The 24,468-nt window shown below is 37.5% G+C and overlaps 2 protein-coding genes across 2 annotated transcripts; both read right to left on the reverse strand.

Moving 5' to 3' along the window:
• Positions 1-7,569: 7,569 nt before the first annotated feature.
• Positions 7,570-8,462, reverse strand: LOC103988992 (uncharacterized). Its single transcript, XM_009407696.3, has 3 exons — positions 8,295-8,462; positions 7,883-8,114; positions 7,570-7,789 (listed from the first exon to the last, which is right to left on the reverse strand). Exons 2-3 carry the CDS (start codon positions 8,090-8,092, stop codon positions 7,697-7,699), a joined length of 303 nt encoding a protein of 100 aa, XP_009405971.2. The 5' UTR covers positions 8,093-8,114; positions 8,295-8,462; the 3' UTR covers positions 7,570-7,696.
• An 11,881-nt stretch (positions 8,463-20,343) lies between these two features.
• Positions 20,344-22,355, reverse strand: LOC135640713 (protein DETOXIFICATION 48-like). The gene is made up of 2 exons (XM_065155417.1): positions 22,172-22,355; positions 20,344-22,045 (listed from the first exon to the last, which is right to left on the reverse strand). Exons 1-2 carry the CDS (start codon positions 22,307-22,309, stop codon positions 20,498-20,500), a joined length of 1,686 nt encoding a protein of 561 aa, XP_065011489.1. The 5' UTR covers positions 22,310-22,355; the 3' UTR covers positions 20,344-20,497.
• Positions 22,356-24,468: the final 2,113 nt, after the last annotated feature.

Below are 24,468 nucleotides of genomic sequence, written 5' to 3' on the forward strand. Positions count from 1 at the left end.
TAGTTTAAAATTTTAAAATAATCATGGACAATAAGTATTCTTATAACTTCATGTCTAGCCATAGGAGTGAAGGTTTATAATCTAAGGATATTTACTATAGTTATCAATAATCTAAGGTTTATAACTTCATGTCTAGCCATAGAAGTGAAGGTTTAAAGTAATCATTTTTTAATGCCAAGAAATATATCTAAGGATATTTACTATAGTTATCAATAATTACAAATACATATTTACTATCTCCTAGACTTATGATATTAATAAGTCCAAATAAATCTATGTGAATTAGTTATAGTGATCTAATTATACTTAGGTTTTGAGTTTGAAGATACTCTTTATATATTTTCTTAATTGACATGCATCATAAATATTATCTTTAACAAATTTGATTCTAGGTATTTCTCTTACAAGTTCTTTAGTTTCAATTTAAGAAATTTATTTTATATTAGCATGTCCTAATTTTCTATACCAAAATCATGCATCATCATACAATGTCAAGAAATAAGTTGCACCATGAAAATTATCAAGATCAATAATGTAAATATTATCACTTCTAAAAATAATAAAAAACTATTCTTATTTGGTATATGGAAGTATGAGATTCAAATTTAACTTTGTATCATTTGTCACAAAAATAGCTAATACTTATCAAATTATGTTTCAAATTATCTACTAAAAATATATCTTTAATCAAAATACTTAATTTATTATGAAAGTTTCAAATGCCAATGATTTTTCCTCTATTGTTATCTCTGAAGGTAACACATATCATTCATTTTAGCCAATGAGCTTTAAGAAAATTATAAGATTTCTGATCATATGATTTAAATATCCACAATCAAGATAACATATTTTGCTTCTAACTCTTACTGGAGAACACACCTACAAGGAAGAAAAGATTGAATTTGATACCCATTTAACTTTGGTCATTTAAGGTTAAAGTTATCTTCCTTGCTTTTAAGCTTTAGATTTAGAAGGGTTCCTTTGGAACCTAAACAAATTTTGTATATATATTAATATTTTTCTTAAGATAGCAATAATAATCTAGTCATAATATCTATCACAAAAGTCACATATGTTTTTAAATCAGGTGTGTGCTCTTGAAATATGTAAGGTTGGTCTTTTAACAAACTTAGTCACACAATATTTGATTTTGTTGAAATGAAAACAAATCCCTTCTCTTTTAAATTTAAAAGTTTAAACTTGTTTAGCTAAGATCATGGCAATTGATTTATTTCCAACCTCACTTTCTTTAAGAACTTATTTTCCTTCTTATATTCAAGATAAGAAGACTTTTAGGTTTTATATCTAGTGCAAGGAATAAAAGATTTTGAGTTTCATTTGTCATGAGCATTTTTTTAGTGTATCAAGCTTATTAGTAAGGAAAACACATCCTTTTCCAGTGAACTATATTTTTTTATCAATCTTTTTAAATTCATCATATTGGTCATGAAATATTTTAAGAAGTTTTTTATATGATAAAGAGGTTTCGAAGGAATTAGTTACCTCAATATTGAATGTTGTAAGAGCATAATTTACTAATTTTTCTTTAGTGGTTTGCTCTTTTGCCTCATCCCACTAGAGCTTTCTTTATTTAAGCATTCATCTTTTGATAAGTTTTTCTCTTCTTTTTCATATAATTTATAAATCATCTCATAAGTCATTAGTAACCTTATGAGTTCTTTAAATAGAAGATTAGTTAGGTCATTTTTAATTGTAGTTAACCTTGCATCTTAATTCTTTGAAGGTGATCTAAAGATCTTACTTAACATATCATGATTAGAAAATGACCTATCAAAAGCTTTTAATTCACTAGCAACATCAGTAAACATATCATTAATAGATTCTTTTGGCATAAAATGGTCAAAGCCATGCTTAAGTAAACTTACATATTTATATGTAATTTTAAATTATGTCAAATATCAAAAGCGATTTCATATGTAGAAAATTTGATTAAACTCATTTCAATCTAAAGTATAATATAAAATATACATTACTTTAGCATTAAAGTGAAACAATTGCCTTTTGGAATGCATCTATTCTTCGAAAAATTTTATCACTTCAAAACCAACTCTGATTTTAGAAGGTTTTTTAGAACCAATTTCAACAATGAATCATAATCCTGATCGAGTGAATGAAAAAAAAAATTATCTTAATTTTTCAAGAAGTATAATTTGTCTCGTTAGGACATGTGATGAAGTGACCTTTTTTATTATTCAAAAATATTTTATTTCTCTCTTAGGAATTTATTAAAATAAGAAAATTAGGATTTGATACCAATTATTATGATCATAATATCACTAAGAAAGGGGGGTGATTTATTACTATAGAATATTTTAATCAACTTTAAAATTTGATCGGCAAAAACACATATCATAAATACGATTAATCAAGCATTGAATAAGAGTTATGAGTAGAGTGAGTGATAGTAAGTAATCATAAGAGAAAGGATGTAAACCGATTTATAACGGTTTGGTCTTCTTGACCTACATTTACTTATAATTCTTCTTCCTTCAAGACTATCGGTTTTCATCATCGATTTTGCTTCTAACGGATGAAGCTCAATATTTCTTTACAACTAAACATTTATCCTCTCAAGTCTAAAGACCAGGTATACCACTGGGATAACATAATTGCTGTCTGACAATGAGGTATCATTAACCATCCAACATTCCGTGAGCGGATCAATTAGTAAACTCATTTTCCATTGAGCACTTGTACTATATCCCTAGTGTCCTTACACTAGCAACTATGAGACTAACTATCTTCATCATATGTTTGGGTATACAGTATACCAATATGTTTGGTTATCTCGATGTCCCTCTCAAGTAACCTATGATTGAGATTATTTAGGATCTGTGTTTAAAGGCGAATTGGTCTCATTATCATGATCTCATCATAATCCTATTCCCATTGCATAGATCTATGGGCATCACTATATATATATATATATATATATATATATATATATATATATATATATATATATATATATATATATATATATATATATATATATATATATATATATATATATATATATATATATATATATATATATATATATATATATATATATATATATATATATATGTGTGTGTGTGTGTGTGTATATATATATATATATATATATATGTGTATATATATATATATATGTATATATATATATATATGTGTGTATATATATATATATGTATATATATATATATGTGTATATATATATATATGTGTATATATATATATATGTGTATATATATATATATGTATATATATATATGTATATATATATATTTATATATATATATATGTATATATATATATATGTATATATATATATATATGTATATATATATATATAACAAGCAATATAAAGTGATAAAATGTTAAATAATATAATGAAAAAAAAATACATATCATGTCACATATGCTATCACTCACGTGATTGACATGCTGGGCACATATGACTAGCAATAAATGGTTAAAAAATATTATAGTACCATGTATGTTATTACCAAAATGATTGAAAATATGAATGCTTTGATATCATGTATGTTATGCCCAAAATGATGTTAATTTTAGTATTATATATAAAGTGATAAATGCTTTAGTATCATGTAGGTTATGCCCGAAGTAATGTTGATTTGTTATGAAGTGATGAAATTATGTATGTTATACTCTGATGACTTAGAACTTTGATGATGCACAATATATGAAATTTTGATATATTACATTGACCAAAATTGTTTCACCTGAATTCAAAGGTTATGATTCATTTTTAATTCAAGTTTGCCTTCTCAATATAACATATAGATAGGGGGGTTAAGGTTAACTCCGTCATCAATTGGTTGTTATCATAAAAAAGGGGGAGATTGTTGAATCTCGAATTTTGATGATGAAATTAATTGATGAATTAATAATCTAATCTAATGTATTGAGATAAGTTATGCAGGACTAACTACAATTGTGAGATAGGCAAAACGATTAAAGAAGAATCCAATGTTGGGCTAGAGTCAATAATTGGGCATCAAGTCGGATGAATCGAGTGATACACCAAAGGATCAGATGATGTAGTGAAAGCTCGCTGGAAGTTTGTTGGGAGTTCACCGAAAGCTTGTCGGAAGATCGCCGGGAGTTCATTGGAAGTTCACTGAGAGTTTGGTTGAACAATTAACATACCGAATAACTTAGATTCCTTGTGTCGTAATTGTTTGAGCCTTAACTAAAGTAGTTAGGACTTTAATTTGAATTAGTTTTGGAAGAAATCCTACTAACTCAATTAGGGGCCAATCGGGCCCTAAACAAGACTGAATTGGGCCGGTTGAATGGCCCATTCAACCACTTGGAGCCATATCAGGAGGTGGCACCACCCAGACTAGGCAGTGGAACCGCTTGAGGCTTAGCCTCCCAGGTGGTATGAGCAACAGTACTACTCAGACTGAGTGGTGGTACTACTCAAACGAGGCGGTGGTACCATCGGTAGTTAATGCTACCAGACAGTGGTACCGCTAGAGCCCAATCTCTGAGGCTCTGTCAAGTGGTCGTATCACCCAGACTAGGCGATAGTACCGCTTAGTGTCAGTCTGCAAGCGGTGGTACCGCCCAATAATGGCGGTGGTACCGTTAGGACCTTGGAAATCGGGGATGAGATACTTTTTGGCTCTATTTTTGAAGCCATTGGGGCTTATAAATACCCCACTCTTTCTTGCATGATAAAGCACGAAAGTGTGAACAAAAGTCTTGAGATTTTGGGATGTGAAAGTTTTGAAAAAGTGCTAAGTGTCCTCCTCCTCCTTTAGTTTTGTGATTATTCAAGAGAGGTGCGAGGCTTGTAAGGATTGTCTCCTGAACCTGTGAAAATGAGAAGTGTTGTAAGAGGGTAGTTGGTCTTTGCCCATTGAAGGAAGACTGTTAGTGAACGTCGGTAGCCTCGACGGAAGAGGAATCGAGAGTGGACGTAGGTCACGATGACCGAACCACTATAAAATTAGTGTGCACTTTATTATTGCTCTTCATTACTATTGTTTCTACCTTAATTGCTTATTACTCTTATTCTAAGTCAAGCACACTTTCAATATCTTTTCCGATACGTTTTTATCAAACTTTCTTACGATAGCATTAATTCACCTCCCCCCCTTTTAGTGTCATTCATGTTCTTAACATATTATATGTACATGATAACCGAGGATAGAAGGACAGATAGGTCCAAATGATTGGATTCCTTTGTATCGTCTACGGGTTGCGACGTAGTGGCCTAGTACGTCCGTAATCGATGAGTCAAGTGAATTATTATGAAGATAATAATTCAATGAACTAAAATGAGTTATGACAAGTATGACTCATAACTAGCTCGATATTGGGCCTAGAGGGTCACACATATATGGTAGGTGTTGCGACGAGTAGAGGTTTTGATATAAGATATCTACCGGAGCCCCTATCTTATTAGATAACTAATAAGCTCTTGAATTATTGGATCCTATGGGTGAGATCTAATAAGAGCCAATGAGAGATTATTGATAGAGATCCACTAATCTAAGAGGCTTGGATATTTGGATGAAGATCCAATACCCAATAGGGCATATCCATTAGGGTAAAGTTGACAGGGGACCTCTATAAATAGGAGAGAACCAAAGGTCCATAGGCAGAGGCTTCTTGGTTACCACCTCATATTCTCCTCTCCCCTTCTCCTCAGATAGCAGGTGTGATGAAGATTTGGACATCGATTTGAGGAGCATCATCGCAGCTCTACTATGTAAATCACTGCTAGAGAGGAGGGCTCTTGACCTCCTTCATCCTCTTCTACAAATCTACAGGGATTCAGAGATATATGATCTCCCTAGGTAAAAAATAACTATCTCATATGTGGATTGAAGTTTCATGGGTTTTTCACACCAATCTTCACACGACGACAAATATCTTTCTAGAAAATTTGGGATTTTTATTTTTTGTTCTTCCGCTATACATGTGATGTCGCCCTTATATTTCCCTACAGTCAGTTTGCATGCAAAGTTATAGGTGGTTAGGGGGGTGATCGACATTACCTGTCAACTCATGCTTGGAGGCACAAGCGATCAGGGGAGGAGAGTAGTAATTGATGTTGCCTTATAGTTTGCACGAAGAGGTACAAGCGACTATAGAAGTGGAGGGGGGTGGTTGACGAGGGCCTTAGTCGACCTTGATGAGCAAGGCTACTATGCGTAGGGCGACCAGACATGAGATGAAGGGGAAAGTTCGACGGAGTGGAGGTACAATGGAGGTACGGCGGAGGGTGATAATTGATAGGAACAAAATAATCATTTCTGAAACAAAGAATGATATGCAAGAATTTTTAAACTAGGGATGCTATATCGAAAAAAAAAAATATAATTAAGGATTTTTTTAAAATCATCCTTTAAACGTTATATTTTTATAATATATTTTATTAAATTTATGATCTTTTCAATTGACTCACCCATCCGACCGACGACTTAACACGTAAAAGAGAATCCCGAAAAGAAAAGAAAAAACAGATTAAAGGTGATGCTCATGCTTTATTCATGGAAAGCATTTCAGCAAGTGGTCCACGAAGAATGGATTGATTTCCAATCTGATGGCTTGCCTGAAAGTTTCATAGTTCACATCCCCACTTGAACACTTTCATTATATCGGCATCTAATTCCAGATCAGAGAGCTACTAAAGTCTGTGATGATCACCTGGAAGCTAAACAACATACTTAGCTTTACCTATGCATAAAGTATGTCTCCTTAAAGAGTCCATTAAAACAAAGCTAGAATAATACACTAAGATTGCGTTGATGATTTGTCTGGTTGCTCATTAAACCTAAGCTGTGATGACTGTGTTGGATCTTCAGAAAGGCGACCATACAAGCGTCAGCAGCACGCAGCGAGAGAAAGCTGAGAATGCCATAATCCTCCTGATTTTATTATTATTATTTTTTCATATTCTTCATTCTTCAAATCTCCTAATTTTCTTTTAATCGAAAGGGAAAAACTTTGGTCACTTTTTTTTCTATCTATATGTCCATATTACAAATTACAAAATTTACTGTCCAGCTTCATGCATATTAGTCTTGATTTTTTTTTTAATTTCAGACTTGTATAATTTAGAATCGATGGACGAAAGAATAAGTCGAAATAAAAAAAAAAAAATTCATCCTCAGATTTTTCAGTATGTCCAATATTAGATAAATCCTAATGTCATTTATTAGGGCCAACAAATGAAATAATTAACTTATTAACTTGATAAACTTGAATCAGTGATTCAAAACGTTTAAATTCAAATTAATAATAGTACACCTATGGAGCCTTTATAATCCAATGATTAGATGGAGACTGATATCATTAGAGAAATGAACAAGCATGAACTTTCAGTATTATAGTCTTTTTTTTTCTTACAAATATAAAACCAATTTACTGTGAAAACAAAAAAGGGTTAAGAAGAACCACTGTTTCACTTTTATCCTTCAAACTCATTGTTTTCTATAAAACAAGCATTAAAAACCTGCAACACATCATGGAAAAAAACCATGTTAACAATTCCAATAACTGTAGAACATGGATATTGAGAGATACACATAAAAAATGTGGTTGAAGCTTTATATAAACTTTAGACCTTAAACTTGTCATTCAAGGGAGAAGGAAAAATAACAAGTTAAAAATAAAGAAAAATTATATAGGACCACATCAGTCTCATTAAATATTGTCATGATGGAGCCACTTGCACCCCTTCAGGAGGGATTTCACTTTGTTTAACAGCAGAATCGCTCTCAGGAACAGCTCTTGCAGATGACAGCACCTAAAATGCATGCAAGCCAGCATCATCATCATCATCATCATCATCATCTTCAAGATGAAACCACAGTTTGGAAAGGACAAGGATCACTCATACCTTGCCTTGCTTCCTAAGCTTGGCATATTCTCGGATGTCTCGGATGGTCTTCTTGAGGCAGATCCTGTGTTGATCCATGGAAGTGTTGAGAAACTGTTCGAGATGGTCCTTCACGTCAGCCAATAAGCCTGCTTCGGGCACCCTCTTCTTCCAACAAGGTGAGGAGGGCCTCGGAAGCTCCATTTCGCTCTCAGCCTCGGGCGATTCCATCGTCAAAACTTCACCTTTTGATCTGAATTCAGGTCTAGAAACTCGTTAGTTGAGCTCAAACGAACAGAAAACAGGATTAGCAGCACCGTGGCAATACGTCGAACAGCATGTGGACTATACTGAACTGATCCGAAAACTAGCTAAAATCTAGAATGAAAAGCCTCTGCAGCACGAAAAGCGAAAGCAAGAAGGTTACGCTTACCTTGTAAAGGAAGAGAGGTGAGGGAAGTAATGCCGTCGGGAAAGCAGAGGAGAGAAATAAGTAGAGGGAGGGAGGGAGGAAGGGAAGGCGAAGGGAATTCCCTTTGGTTCAGCCGATCCTTTTTGTGTGCAAGGAATCGAGCTGCTGCCGTCCACGAAGTGGGAGAAGGTTGCGTGTCCAACTGAAACGCATCAAACACGTATATGTAAACAAGACACGATCGCATCAAACACTAAACCCGAATCTGATACGACACGTGTAACTCATTTGAGAAATTAGCCACGACTTCAATCAATCGAAGAGGGTCAATGCATTTGAAGCGATTAATTAGTGAGGTCAATTCAGTTCGGTCGAGTCGATTTGATTCTAACTCGGATCCGAAGTCATTTACCGAATCGGTTCATGATGTCAACCATAGACTCTCGTATCGGATCGAAATCAGTTTGCGTTGGTCGATCACTTTTAACCTATTTACATATTTATCACACTACTAATAGGTTAAGATATAAAATGATTGTGGATCGTCCTCGCGGCCTCTGGCCATCGCTGCCTCCGCGGCCTTTCCACGAGTTCGATGCTGTCGCCCTCGAGCGCGTGTTTTGCGCCTGCCTTAGCTTCGTCGTGGTGGGGCGGGAGGCATTTTAGGAGTTGATCGGCCAGGGGTGGTTCCTCACCCACAATGCCACGAAGTGGTTCCTCACGTCAGGCGCTGGCAGCTGCCGATGGTTGTCACCATCGTCGCCTTCGGGGTGGATGCGAATGGGTTCCAACTTATGTGATTGAAGAAGAAGATATCTACATGCGACATTTAGGGTTTGGCTTTCGTGGTCTCTCCCTCTCCGTTGCTTTTCAGGAGTACTTTTGGTACTTACAAGATTGATGACGAAGAGGATGGCAAGGCCAAATACAGTAATTTGGATTTTGGAGAACATCAAGCTCAAGCGCTTGTGAGAAGCTTTATGATAAAAGGAAAAGAAAAATCCCATATTAAGGTAATTGGAGAGTTTGATAGGATAGGGCCATGGTAAAAAATGATGAGGGAACAGTTGAGGAGGCTGGGGTACGGAGGAAATGATGGATAGGTAGATGGGATTTCGCCACTAAACTTGTGCTCAAGCAAGTGTCGGAGTGGGATGTGAATTATGACCATGTCACTATGATGCCATATTTTGTTACTAGTATGCAGGCTAGTAGATTTAGGAAAGCCAAGACTGGAGCTGCTAAATGGTAGGCTTGTAAAATCATATGGCCATAATTTTATGTTGTTATTGATGTCAAGCTGGAAGAGGATTGTGTCTTGGAGTAGATTGTGGGTAGGAAGAGGACGAGAAGAAAGAAGCCTTAGGAGGATAGGCTTGATTGGAAGGACTGCATTATCAAACTTTTGCTACTTCACCAAGAGAATGAGGATGATTTAGAGTAACGATAGTATGACATATTTCTAGAGATGTCTTAAATTGATAAGTGCTGAAAGATGAAAACCAAATAGTTGGTGGGATTTGAATGTTTGGGCGCCCCCCGCCAATTGTGTGTTTTATACATAAATTGCTGACAAAAATATTTCTCTTTTTGGCATGGCTATTTATATATCAACACATACATATAAATTGAATGAGCACTTGCTTAAGACACTTAAAAATTGCTTTTTACCCAAGTAGCAATAGTCTTACAGTACTTTGGTTTTGGATGTATTGATTATCTTTGCTTCAGTTGATCACATAAAGTGAATTTAGGGTGCTGATTGAAATACTATGAATAAAGAAATTCCTGATTTAATGTCTCAGTTTAAAGTAAAAGTCAATTCTTTTTTTCTTCCCTTTGGAATTTGCATATGAAAAATATTATTTAGTGAATCAGGTTAAAGTTTTTCTTTTTTATAGCATTGTTTAGAAGTTTTACTTGGGAAAATTAGCTTGTAAATTTGTAGAATTCATATTTATGATTCATAAATATATAAAAAAAACTCTGTAAGTCACTTGTTTCTAACTCTATTAGGAAATGAATTCCTTAAGTACATAAGTTTCAGTTAATGGGAGAATCAAGGGAAAAAAAAGTTCTGTTGTCACTCTACAACTTGTTTCATCATTCCTAGAAAGCTAGATGGAAACCGTGTTTCCTTTTAGATTTTTAATTCTGAACTCATATGTGATAAATGTGGGCAAATATCAATATATCTATAAACGACAGCATTTTTGTAATGTTTTCGGTCCAAATGCTAAAAATTATAATGCAAAATTTAGGAATGGCTAGTAATAAAAAAGAATAATGGAAACAACCTCTTGGGAGGGACAAGGCTATGTATTTGTGGGTGCTGATGTACAAGGTGCCCATAATAATAAAAAATATCAAGACAGAGAAATTCTAATATGGTTCTGGCATAGATGATATCGTTAAGGAAATAAGGTGGTTACATCGGGACTGCCTCAGATCTTGTACATAACATCTGGTGGAGTTTCTTTTGTTGTCCTTTTGATTCTATTGTTGTTTCTAATTTCTAGATTAAGTCTTCATGTTATCTCTACAAATTAAGAAGTTTAGGATGGCATGAATTATGTATTCAGCATAGCAAGGGAGACTGATAATTGGATGTTTATAAGCAATAAACAATGTTAAATGGGAGTATATATACAAGATCATAATGTGAGTATGACATGCAAAAATAATGAAATATTCTGATCGAGGAGCTTTTGTTGACTTATCAGTGTCATTTAGCTCCAAGCATATGCAACTAGATTTTCCTTAAAATGCCAAGATCCAGACATGCTGCTTGCAGAAAAGACATAAAAATGAGCTCTGTAAGTATTGAAACAGTGAAATCTGATGTTGAAGACAATTATGTGAGGTTCTATGACACACAATATAGAGTAAAATAATTTAAACTCTAATTGAGAATATGGTGTCTAAGACTTATCAGATGTGTCCCCATGGCAATGTAGAAGTGTGGATCTGTTCACAAAAAGTTTGATGCACGTGTGAGGATTTAACTCTTAAAGAAGAATTACAATGGATAAAAGATTCAACTGGTAGAAAGGCACAAGACTTTATGAATCTTTAAAATGTCTCAATTGTTTATTGGAAGATTTGATCTGTTGCTAGTTCTATAATCTGGCTGCATTGACAGAGCTATAAGGTTGACAGATGGCTGCTAAAAGATAGTTGGCAGGAAAAATTTCTGTTATACTGAACCCAAAATCAAAGTTCCTGAACTCATTTCCCAATTGAGTCCGATGATGTAGAAATAAGTGTACACTATGATATTGTGGGTACAGTAGTTGACAACAATGGGTTAGTGAATAAAGAATATAAGGAAGAATCATAAGCTTGTTTTACCACAGATGATACTGATGCCCCTTATATAGCATGCCTGTTATCTGGCAACCAGGTTAACAGACTTCTAGTAGGCTTTTGGCAAAAATTTAGAGGTTGCCTTTTCCAAACTTGTGATATCATGGAAAATCCTATAAATTTGATATCATAGATTGATAGATACACCTAAAATCAACAAATTTCCGTAAATATCTTCCAGAGTGCAATAGATACCCTTCTTATGTTGAGAAAATTCACGAATAACTCTATGTCTAGTGGCTATATTTAATTGTATCTTAGCAGGAAGTCACTTTTCTGTTTGACTATCTTCTCTTTTGGGCTAAAGCCATGGCTGTAATTCTTACTGAAGCTGGCTGTTCATAATTCACTCTCTTAGTTTAGTCCTTTGATGTTGCTACAAATGATTTAAACATATTTTAAATGAATAAACTTTTTAGTAGGAGGATATAGAATCAAAATAAAAAATCATCTTCTAATGTTTGTCCAAGTACAAATGGCCAGATTCCTTGTTTATTTGTTAAATGCATTGTTCAGATAAAAGTGCAATATATTGCTGGAATTTTTGGCAGTACTTAATTTACTTTATTATGAACTTCTGAAACTTTTACTTTAGGGATGGCAATTTTGGTGGTAGGTTGGGTTTAAAAGTCAATGCGGGGTGGAGGTCAAATGTAGGTTGGGTCACTATCGAATCAAATTCAGTTGGCTCAGGAGAATGCCAGAACATTTCTGACTGGCTCATGTTAGGTTTCTTTGTGGATCAACCTGTCAATCTGGCTGCATATTAAAACAATGGCTATTAACTGTGGAGGAACAACATCATCAAGGTCTCATGCAGTTTGTTAAAAAAAACTAGAATAAATTTTATAAAGGTCTAGTATATTTTTCATGTATTATTTGCTTGTAGATATAGATAGTGGACTGCCAAAACATCAACAGGATTTAAAAACACTTATGCTAGTTGGTATACAAATTGTGATTTTCTGTCCAATTGGAATTTGGATGAAGGGTTTAACAACTCAAGCTCATAAATCTATGGTGTTTCCTTGGCTATGTTAAATTATGAAACAGTTAAGTTAAACACATTCAGTGGAAACCAAAAATCGTGTCTTGTGAGAAAATGATCAATTACAGCATGTTGTAAACCAAATAAATTTGGAAGATTCATTTTAACTAAATATCTATGCAATAAGTTTGATCATATAAACCTCATGATTACTTCGAATTGGAACATATTATACAAATGTAATAATTCTCTTGATTGTAGATTTCTCTTATTGATTATGTACTCTGAATAACACCAAAATCTTGTGAATCTCAGACAGGAGATTTTCTAAATAGACAGCCACAGTTTATTCTGGTGCCCTGCACTCATTTTTGCATAAACAAGTCAAGCATGTTTGATTTTATAATTTTATTTATAAGGTGAAAAGTTTAGTCTGATTATTAACCATATTGTCACTCTCATCTTAACCTTTGCAATATTCACAATCCTGTTTGCCACTGAATTCTCAGAAATCTTATCTTCATACAAAGAGTATTGTAGATAATTGACAACACTAGGAGCTTATAGTTTCCTTTTTATGGAATATTCTTTTATTTGTATCTGGTTAAATTTCATATTTAAAACTTGCTGCACACTTATACAATTTACTTGTGTTCTGCATACGATCATCTGCTGGAGCTCATCCATCTTTTGAGCAAATTTTACTGTATAAAATGTTTCATCTCTAAGGTGGTTTTTGGTTAATCATTAGAATTGGAATCGGGTTGGACTTTAAGAATTGAGTCTAAGATATCTTATATATTTTGAAAAATCGAGATCTCATTTGTCCAACTCAAGTGAAAGATAAGGAATACCTTTTATTAACTAATTAAATCCTTCTTTGATAATTATACCTGTCACTTGATAATTGGCTCTTTCCGAAATGTGTTAACCAAATCGAGACACAAAATCAAAATGAGTAGTCACTTTTGATCCAACAAATATACTGAGTAGCCCCAGAGGCTGATGTAGTAAGAAATTGATAGTCTATGGTATCACATCTTTTCATGAATATCATAGCTGCTCAAGATTTTTTACCTTGATGTTTTTATTTCTGCTTTTTACAAATAAAAAATGATATCATACATGCATATGTAATGTACAATCATATATTGTAAAATAAACATCTATGGTGATCAGTGATATTTGTGTGTGGAGCACCATTGTGCTTTTTTTAATAAAACGTTCTTGATTCTTGTTAGCTCTTTATGTTTCACTCGTATGATGCATATCAGTAAAGAGAGTTTTAAATTCACCTCTTCCATTAATGACTTTGGTATAATTCTTGGAGGTCCTGTATCTTTCTTGTTGGCAGTGCAATGGAGGGCGGCTCAAACACCAACTTGTGTAATTCTCTTGGTGGATAGGGAGTAAAAGAATAACCTGTTCTAATGAAAAAGTCATATCTTTGATTTCATGTTCTAGAAGTTTACGTGATAACATGTTAGGTACCCATATATATTCAGCTGGCTAGAATGTACTTTTGAAGCACATATGGTACAAGTGTCTGCATGATCTCCAAAGCTTTTAAAAGGTGTGATGTAAATGCTGGATTCTGTTTTGAGGAAAGGATGAACTTGGATGAAATTATGCTTGACCAGGCATAACACCTGAATAGCAAAGGAGTGAAAACACGACAATAATCTTTGACGAAGGCCTTTGTTCTGTTTGCATCTTGAGTGGAAAATGCCTTCAGTTTGTTTCGTATGGTGCTCTTATCCTCTGATTCAGTATAGTTACCTTTTCCAGCTTCTTGAGTTAGTTACAGCTGTATGGGTGGAAGTTTTATGGTTAAGGATTGTACTCGTGAATGTAGATGCATTTACAAAACTCCTGCTGCAATTAGTGACGAATAATGTATGTCTTTCTACTACTTTTCTAATAAAAGTTGGGCTTTGAACATTTGATACAGTAAGTTGCAGGAAAAGCTATGCACATGTCAATGAGTTAGATGCCTTAGAAGTTCTATCTCTTCTATGATCGAAGAGATGTGCTCTATGAGAAGCTTGGAAACAATATGAACTATGAAATTCGTCTTGTTTTGGTTCAACTGTCATTACATAGGAGGCGATGCAGATTGGTTAGTGTAAAGATTGGGTTGTAAAGTGGACAGGGTTGGATGCTATGTGGTTATGTTCATCTGATTGGATTGAAGGAAGCTTGTATTAGGTGTGGAATGCAGTTTATACATAGGATGGGAAGGAACCTGCTAAGAATGTTTACCTGTATCAGAGCAGCTAATTAGCCTTGGTAGAAATTGATGACAGAAAGCAATTACCATTGTAGATCATTAATGACAGAAAGCAACTACTGTAGACCTTTAATAACTCTGATATATCGAATAATTGGGTGATCTACTAGGAAAAGTCCCTATTGTCAAAAGTTGCTTATGGATTCTTCTAGTGTTTCCATTCCTTTTGGTTCATATAGCCTAAGAGTGCTTTTGCCTGTGAGGAATGGTAGTGAAAGTTACTGCATTGCTATAGGTAAAGAGTTAGCATCAGAACCTCCCACAATTAGTACTGGTACTAGGGTCTACAATGGTAATTGCTTTCTGTCATCAATTTCTACCAAGGCTAATTAGCTGCTCTGATACAGGTAAACATTCTTAGCAGGTTCCTTCCCATCCTATGTATAATCACAAAAAATACATTTAGATATTACTATCGAGAAGATGTATTCTTGGATTTGTATTCTTAAAATTAAAAAAGAAAGAATGCCTAAAGAATGTTTACAAGTGTTTGTTGCTACAGTTGTTCTTATTGTCCTTTAATATTGCAATATTCAAAGTTAATCTGGAACTTTGCAGATCGTTCAATCAGATTGACAATGACAAATCTCTAGGCATGTGACAGATGGCCTCAATGAGCTTGAGGATGCTGGTAATAAGGATGCCAAGCAATTTTTCCTAATGCGTAATGGTATGTTGAGGCAGTAAAACACATCATTATCCTCTACAGTTTGCTCCGTGAATGTCAGATCTCTATGATATTATTATTGATATAGTATATCAGTCAATATTTGTAACTAAGTTATTGAACACTATCGATAATCTTATGGTTATTGTTGTTCTGCATGCTTCAGAATCTATGAGATGCTCTGCTGTAATTGAATTTCTGGGAGTTAGTCCACACTTGTCATATAAGATCAGTAGCGAAATATGCTTTTGTTTCAACATGAGTTACAAGTCTTTTCATGTATGATGATTTCATAGTTGTCCTGATTATGGTTTATCATGCCTTATGAACAAGAAGGATGGCAATGCTTGCTGTAAAAATTGACTGTGCTGATCATATCATCTAGTATCAATGTTCTTGTTTTTCCATTAAGAAATTAAATCAAGTCATAAACTCTTGAGAACAATGCCATATCTGCAATGATCATGTTTTCCCAGATCTGAGAAAACGATGGGTATTGAATTTGTGTTCCTTATCTTCATCTTTGTCCTAACCGTTGGTTTCAACTTAAGCCACTTCAACTGACCATTACATGCTTCTCTGAAATTTATGCACCTCTGTAGGTAACCTGATGTCGAGTCATCTCTTTGGCATCTTTGACTAAAACATGCTGTTGATGGAGCCACTAACTCAAAAAGTCCTTCCAGATGGTTTGTGGTCATGGATCATCAAGTCCAAGCTCATCCACCATGGAAGGCAGCAGAGCAGTCATGTTTGAACATGAGATTGTCTTGTTTCTCGATCTTTTCCATTCAGGGAATAGATTCTTTTCCTTTTGTATGTTATGTTTGGGCTCCTTTAGTCTTTGATCATTTGAATCCATTATTCCTAGACCTTTAACTTGTACTTGCTTATCTGCAACTACCAAGTTATTTATTTAGATTCCATTCCATGTAGCTCCATCACAATGTGGGTTTTCTTTCAAAAGAAGACAACACAGCTTGGTCAAACTCTGGCATGCCAAAGTGGTGAACCACCTAGTTAGTGATTACTCACTTCTAGGCATCTCTGCATAGGCCACGCGTAGTGCCTCCCAATTGCTCACCTGGAGCTATTATCCTCCCTTGGAGGACTTTGCCACTTCAAGCATGGTGGGGGGAAGCCCTTTCCATAGACCTTGAAGAGATATTTTACTTAGTAAAGGGAGAAATGATGAATGATAAAGAATATTGCAAAACAGTAGAAAGGCATTGATGAACCAAGTGAAAGGACATTGGGGAATTGTTTTGAGGAGTTTGCCGTCTTTTAGAGAGACGAAAAGCAGCTTTGATAAAATGTGACAACCTCTCAAATTCTTGTGCATCAACATCTCATTTCCTTAAGTGTAAAAGTGGATTACCATTGCTTCCCAACAATGGAAACAGCCATTTCCTTCCAATCACTTCGGTCAGGTTTGGACCCACAATTAGTATTCTGATTGATCCGCAGAATGCCCTGACCTCTTAAATTCTAAATGTAATTGCCAAGTTGGAGCTTAACATCATTGAATGATTTTCATATTGTGTTATCAAAAGGTTGAATTTTTCTGAGTTCAGAAATAATATATATGGATGGTAGGTGGTTGTGTTGTTTTGTTAATCATATTGCTTTTACTTTTGGAGATGGAAGCAAAAACTCAAACTATGCTGTTTTCCTTTGAGCACCTATTTGTACTAGTTCATATTGATGTTTTAAAATCATTCAGCTCAAGGGTTCTTAGTAACTCAAAACTCCTCCATGTTTTTCCTGCAGGACCTGAAGATGTGGCATATTCATATGAAACTTGATCCTTGCTTGACACATGGGTCGACAAAAGGCAGACACAGAGACATACATATAGATCTATAGGTTTGGCAACATTCTGAAAAGGAAAAGGTACCTCCTCAATGACAATAAGCTCATTGAGTGCTGCTCTGGATTCTTTAGGTTTGGGAAGGTGCAACCCTAGCATAGACTAACTAGCCTCAAGTGAAGGAAGCCATCAGAATTGTGGGGGACGAGAACTGGGGTGAGTTGGGCAGACATAAGTGCTATTGCCTACAGGAAAAGCTCAACCTCACCCGCCCCACCCCCCGCCCCCCCCCCCATCCTCTTTTGAATGGGTTGGTAGTGGGCAACTCCAAATTGCTTTTGGCTTTTGTGCTTTGTGTTTTGGGGGATAAGGAGCACTGATGTGGTCTGGGTACGGCTTTGACACGACATCTAGATAAGATGGATGAACTACTTTCTTGTTCTGGAAATGGTCCAATGATACACTATGCAACAAAAATACATATGTTTTCCCTATTGAACAAAAAAAAAATGTTTCTTTCATTCGTTACCTCTCCATCTGCTCACTGGTTTTCTTCTTTTGTAGCTGCTTGTGGACCTCCCTTGCCCTAAAATTCACCACTTCAACCAATGAGACAAAGTGTTGGCATTATTTAATTGAAAGACAAGATCATACAATTTGGCTCTTAATGATAGATTGATAGTATTAGGACAATCTTAATTGAATGCTTGTCTACTTGTCAGCCACTGATCATCTAAGCCCTTTCTTGAGATGTAGTTACACCAGATGTGCCACCTTCATATCTCAAAAATACTCAGGTGCACCTTGATGTTAATGATGTTTATGCTATCTCTCTATTGTGGAATAATGTTGCCTTATATTATATCTGTGTTGGATTACACATCCCAGATTCACCTGCAAAGGAGATTGATTAATTTAACATATAGAATAGATTGTCTCAGCAATAATTCTTCACTTGTCATAGTTTATTGAGTTCCAACCTGGTGGGTTTATTTTCTAAATGAGATTAAATTAATCATGATCGTGTTAATTAAATATCAGGATGCTAAACAAACTTTATTTGAACTTGTTTATATTTTTGTACGATGATGGTTGACGTCCTTAGAGGTTCAACTCAGTGAGAGGTTTTGATGCTCATGATTAAGTGTTAGTATTATAAGATCTTGATTAGAACTTGATATGCTCTCCATAAATTAAGAGATGTATGAGCTGATGAGATGCATAGACTGGTATCACTAAACCAGTCCTTATCCTACTGGTTGTTTGATATTTATCTATATTTTTGCACTGCTGATGACAACTACAAACTCAAACCTTTTAGGTCTTGACTGAGTGATGCTCTCTCCAGGCATTTCATTGTGTTCATGTTTAGACAATTAATCCTTTGCCTTTTAGACAATTAATCCTCAAGTACCTTCATGGTGTTCATGTTTATATCGCCCATTGATTGTTTTTTCTCCCATCTCATTACAAGAATCTGGTGTCTTTTTCTTTCTTAGTCAAAATGTTATAAGTTCAAGTTACATGAAAAAAGAATAATAGTATCATGAATTTATAAATTAGAGAAAGTTTTCAAAAGCTTCAATTTTGGATATTGGTTTCAAAATCCAATTATTCTGCCATTAAAGAATTTTTTTTTTTTTGCGCACATGATTAAATGGTTTGTGTTTTATGATGTAGCCTAACTATAATGTTCCTTAAGGGTTTGTAGTTGCTGACCTTAAACATATCTTAAGCCAAGTATAATCCAATATTACACACTATGAATTGCAATTTTTTATAGGTAAGAAAATATAAAAAATATAAACTAACAGTTATTATAATCATTGGATTTTAAAATTGGTTGACTAAAAAAAGCAGGATATCATGAGTTTGTATTATTGTCATGTGGTTATCAGCATTAAAAAAAGGAAAAAAAATGGGTAGGAAGCTTGATGTGGTCTGTATAATTAGAGGCAAGCAGTGATGGACCTCATCAGTTCCTTTGTTCTCTTGGTATCCAGGTACAAGGGAGGAGGAAATGAAGGGTAGCGAGAGGAAAAGCTTTTGGGCGTGAAGAGGGCAGTAGGGAGGTAAATCTTTCTCAATTTCTCATTTACAAGCACTGCTGGAAATATCTTGTCATCTGAGTAATAGACAGAGGCCACAATAGCAGTGTATTGTTTCTTCAGTTAGTAGCAGACAGGACCCACACTGACCTTTTTCCACTATAACCACTTGTTATCATGCATCACTGTTGCGGCACCTCTCTTTCACATCTATCTCATTCCAAAGACGATGAGTGCGTTGCTTAAAATAAAGTAAACTTAGTTCTCACTGGAATATGGAGGAAGATGACCATAGTATCAGATGCAGTATTTTCTTGTGAAAAGAAAATTAAAAGGAATATGAAGGAAGACGGCCATAATGTGGTGCTACGTGTCATCAGCAAAGGTAATGAAGGCATAGACTTTATAGCTCGGGATTCTCATGTAGCGTGGGTTTATTGGAATATATGCAGTTGATTTTGTGAAGTACATACAAAGCTTTGTGGGAAGACATCCATCGGAGCTTGTCTTCAAAAATCTGGTGGAGACATCTGTGGTTATTGGTATTCTTGATGGTGTTTTTTATGTTACTCGTGTCTTTAGGGAGGATGATAAGATCGTCCATTGGTTGGATGAATCGTGGATGAAGGGGACCTTTCCCTTCATTTTACTTGGATTTGATGATCAGGACGATGATTTTTGGTAACCTCTATGTTTCCAGTTATATAGATTTTTCTGTCATTGAGAATAAAAAGAAAGTTGCTAATGCATTGACTTTCATGAGAAAAGTTTCAGTAAGTACATGACGGACTTGTAGTCAAGAACAACTAGTTCTCCAATGGGAACAACCTGTTCCTTTCATGGGAATCAGACATGGAGGGAGGAAGAATTAGCCTGCAGCAGTTGCAGGCATTAGCTAATGGAATGGAATGACAAGATGGACTCAGTGATGCAAAAATTTTACATTCCGCGTATAATCTCAAACCGTACGCTAAATGGAATGAGTAGATGGACTCGAGAGTACTGAGAGCTGCTGCTTGTAAGAGGCCTCGGCAAAAAGATTCACACTCGTATTCTCACTCCACTTGGGAAATGAATGGATCTGTTTCTGATGCCGCTTGTCTCCCAGCATCCGTGCCAATGCACACGATCTCTTCCAAGATTGCTGCTGTCTGCTTCGAATCTTCGGTGGCAGCTGGTGCGTCGATGGTAGTGGCATTGCTGTCAACTCTGGTAGAAATGAAATAGGAAGAAGAAGACAAGGCGGAGGACGAAGAGTTGGATGCTGTCGTCAGGACTCTCGCTCTCTCTACCTCCACCATCCAATCCGTCTTGCAGATGGCGTATGCCATGAGCGAAGCGCACGACGCCTGCGCTGCCAGCAGCCCCAGCCACAGCCCCGGGAACCCCATTCCCACCACGAAGCCCATCACGACGGCGACGGGCGTCCCCACCAGGTAGAACGAGCCGAGGTTGATGTTGGCCCCCGTGGTCGGCCTCGCGCTCCCCCGCAGCACGCCGCAGCCGGTCGTCTGCGGGCAGTTCCCCAGCTCGCACAGCCCGGCGATCGGCAGCGCCACCGCGGTGAGCTCCAGTATCTCCGCGTCGTCGGTGAACAGCCTCCCCCACTGATGCCTCATCGAAGTGGTGAACGCCATGGCGGCGAGGCCGAGCACGACTGCGACGGTCAACGACACGATGGTGGCCCTCCGGGCTCTGGCCGGACGGTTGGCTCCCAGCTCGTTGCCCACCCGGGTCGACACCCCGAGGCTCAAGGCCGACGGGAAGACGTACACCAGCGACGTCGTTTGGATCAGTATGCCCATGGAGGCAACCGTGGCTCTGGGATTGACGAGGACGCCGCACATCATTATCATCAGCTCGTACCACCACCATTCCAGACACACCGACACGCATGTGGGGATGGCGAGTTTGAGCAGCTGCGACCACCCTCTGAGGCAGTCAGTGCTGGGGCTGACCCATGAGCCCTTGTACACGCCCGAGAACAGTATAAAGAGAAGCAAGCAGACGAACAGATTCAGATTAGTCCACACCATTGCCACGGCCACGCCGGCGATGCCCATCTTCAAGCGCACCACGAGGAGATAGTTCAATGGCACGTGGAGGACGACCGAGACGAACGAGCAGTAGGTGACCGGCAAGGTGATGTTCTGAGACCTCAGATAGATTCTGATAGGGTGGAGGAACGACAAGAAGAGGAGGTCGGGGATGGCGAAGGCGATGAAGGTCTGCGCCGTCGAGGATATCTGCTCGTCCTGCCCACACCACAGAAGAATCCTCCTCATGTTGAGCCAGAGGAAGGAGACGGGCACGGAGGTGGAAAGGAGGAGGAGAATGGTTCTCTGGAGGGTGAGGCCCAGGATTTTGCGCTGCTTGGCACCGAAGGCCTGGCCGCAGATGGGCTCCATGCCCATGGCAAGGCCGGAGAGGACCGAGTAGCCGGTGATGTTGGCGAACCCGATGGAGAGAGAGCCAGCTGCCAGCTCGAGCTCGCCGAGGTGACCAAGAAACAGCATCGACACCATGGCACGGGAGTAGATGATCAGGCCTGTTAAAGCCGTAGGTATGGATATCTTCCCTATGGCTCTCATTTCCTCCACCACCTGAGCAGAATTCATGTGAGAACAGCGTACCGTCACTATTAACAACTATATGCACACGCCATAAAAGCCTTGTGTGTGTGTGTGTGTGTATGTGCATGAGCAGCAGGCAAATACTCGTAGCAATACCTGTGAAGGTGTAGGCCATCTTTGGAGATCTTGAAGGGGGTCAAGAGGAGGATCCTCCATGAGTTTATTGGTGGCAAAGAGGTGGGACTTATTAGAGTGGGAGAAAGAGAGAGGAGAGGAAGGTGAGGTGTTGCACATAGTGGATGGTGTTTCCTTGTCCTCACTGAACCTGGGTTGACATGGAGAGGGTTTCGAGTCCCACCTGCTCATTTATACAAGGGAGAGAGGACTGGATTGGGGCTTCGTCCTCACACGTGCCTCTTGTTCTTTTTGCAACAAGGCAACACCCAAATGGCTTGTTGTTTAAGATCTCTCTCTCTCTCTCTCTCTCTCTCTCTCTCTCTCTCTCTCTCTCTCTATTCCTTATCTAGAAGGGATGGAGCCCATAAGCCAAGTGAAGTGGTTCTTTAACTACTCCTACACTGTAAGTCATCCATTGATTGGTTTCGGGAGATGTTTCTTTCTGTGAGCTTGTTTCGATTCATGGATTCTACCAATTTCCTTCCATCAACCAATGCTTTCTTGTCTGTCTTCTCCTTTTGCTGTTGGCTATTATTCCATCTTCGTCGACGGCCCCTGGATGAAAGAATAATCTTTTGGTTAATCTTCAGCTTTTGGGACGGTATCCAAAACTATATCTTTCTGTTCGATCTGATTCGTCAAGCCATGCATGTGTGCATGCAGTAGCTTACTCGTTTTACAGGCAGTCATGCTTCTTTAGGCATCACCTAATGCCCTCTCTCTCTCTCTCTCCCCCTCTGGGATTGTATTCCTTTCCCATTATCGTATTGCTGCAATGCATTACATTGCTTCCAAGGGATTTGCTTTGTTTCCTTTTGAAAGAATTCTCTGCTTGGTGCTCCATTAAGGGGAGTTTGCTGGAATCTTTAGCAACTGAGGGACTTCTGTCTTCTCATCTTTTATAAGTGGTGTTTTGTGAGGAATGAAGGGTGGGCCTCGACTGCATGTTTTTCTCTTTTTTTTATGTGTATGGTTTCTTTCCCATCTGGTATTTGTTCCTTCTCCAACTTGCCCATTCTCTTCAACTTCAAATTCCTTCTGCAAGTGGTTTCCACCCAGTTAGGGTCAGAAGTGTAGTTTTAGGGTGCAGTCATCCTTATTCTTGAATGAAAGCACCACAGTGTATGCAGTGAGCAAGTGGTGGTGGTGATAAATGCAGAGGAGGGCAAGGAAGAGGTAACTAACAACTGGTGAGAAAGGTGTGCGGAGTGTGGGGGAAGCAGTTGGAAGGTAGGAAACACGGAGAGGACGTACGTGCTCCAATCCAGTCCACTTATTTCCTTGCATCCCTTTCCACAACATGCAGAGGGTGCTGCAGCTCTCTGCTTGCCCATAGCAGCAAAGTTAGGGAGCCCTTTGTGTCGTCAGTAACAAGAACAACAAGAACCAATTACCATGCACACACACACACACAACACTGCCCTTTGTCTGTGAGTGGGCTGTAGCAGGGATCAGTATGTGAGTGGGCTGAGCAGGGAGCTGCTGCTACCATTGCTGCTGTAGCAGGGATCAGTATGTGAAGACCACACATGGCTGGGGGCCTCTAGTAAAAGGATGGAAGCGACATAGGTATAGTCTGCACAGCATGCAGCTTTTATGATAAGAGAGAGGCAGGAGAGGGCAGAGCCCATGCAAAGTGAGGCAACTGTAGGACTCTTGATTTCAGTGGGCACCCTGGCTTACCAGACCATCCTCATTTGGCACCTTCCAAGCCCATTTCCCAAGCTCCCTCTCTTCTTCTTCTTCTTCTTCTTCTTCTGTGTGTTGAAATGGAAGAGAAGAGAGTGCTGAAATCATAGAAGCATGAATTATAAGAGAAAATTAAGCTTACTTGATTAAGTAATTATGTTCATAGCTAGCTGGGAACCCTACCAAGACAGAAGTGGTGGCAATGGTGTTTTAACCACAACCTGTCTCAATTACTGCTGGAAGTTTTGCCTCTGTATATGCAGATAATTAAACCGAGCATTTACATAAATGAGGAAGCATGCCATGTTCTTGCTATTTCATGTCTTCTGATCTAAAGAATCGGAATCAGGCCCTAGTGGCTGTATCAGGAACCAGATTACATTAACTAGGCAAACTTGTCTTCTAATGGAGTTACTATGATGTAATGCACCACCCTCTATCAGCTGAGCGGGTGCTCCCACTGCCTGGCTACCAGTGACCACCATGGCTCAATCATTCTTCCTAGTTTTGGTTTTGCTGAATTAGCAGGTGATGATAGATATACCACACGCCTTGCTTTCCCAAAGCTCTACTGAAAGAAGATGACT

The sequence above is a fragment of the Musa acuminata genome, chromosome BXJ3-6, assembly GCF_036884655.1.
Source record: "Musa acuminata AAA Group cultivar baxijiao chromosome BXJ3-6, Cavendish_Baxijiao_AAA, whole genome shotgun sequence".
Classification (NCBI taxonomy): domain Eukaryota; kingdom Viridiplantae; phylum Streptophyta; class Magnoliopsida; order Zingiberales; family Musaceae; genus Musa; species Musa acuminata.

What these genes read in the sequence shown, in the direction of transcription:
- LOC103988992 (XM_009407696.3), bottom strand. Translation starts at nt 8,092, where the DNA reads ATGGAATCGCCCGAGGCTGAGAGCGAAATGGAGCTTCCGAGGCCCTCC. An exon ending in AGCTTAGGAAGCAAGGCAAG is followed by an intron (nt 7,790 to 7,882) that starts GTATGAGTGATC and finishes CATGCATTTTAG; the next exon opens with GTGCTGTCATCTGCAAGAGC.
- LOC135640713 (XM_065155417.1), bottom strand. Translation starts at nt 22,309, where the DNA reads ATGTGCAACACCTCACCTTCCTCTCCTCTCTCTTTCTCCCACTCTAAT. An exon ending in GATGGCCTACACCTTCACAG is followed by an intron (nt 22,046 to 22,171) that starts GTATTGCTACGA and finishes AATTCTGCTCAG; the next exon opens with GTGGTGGAGGAAATGAGAGC.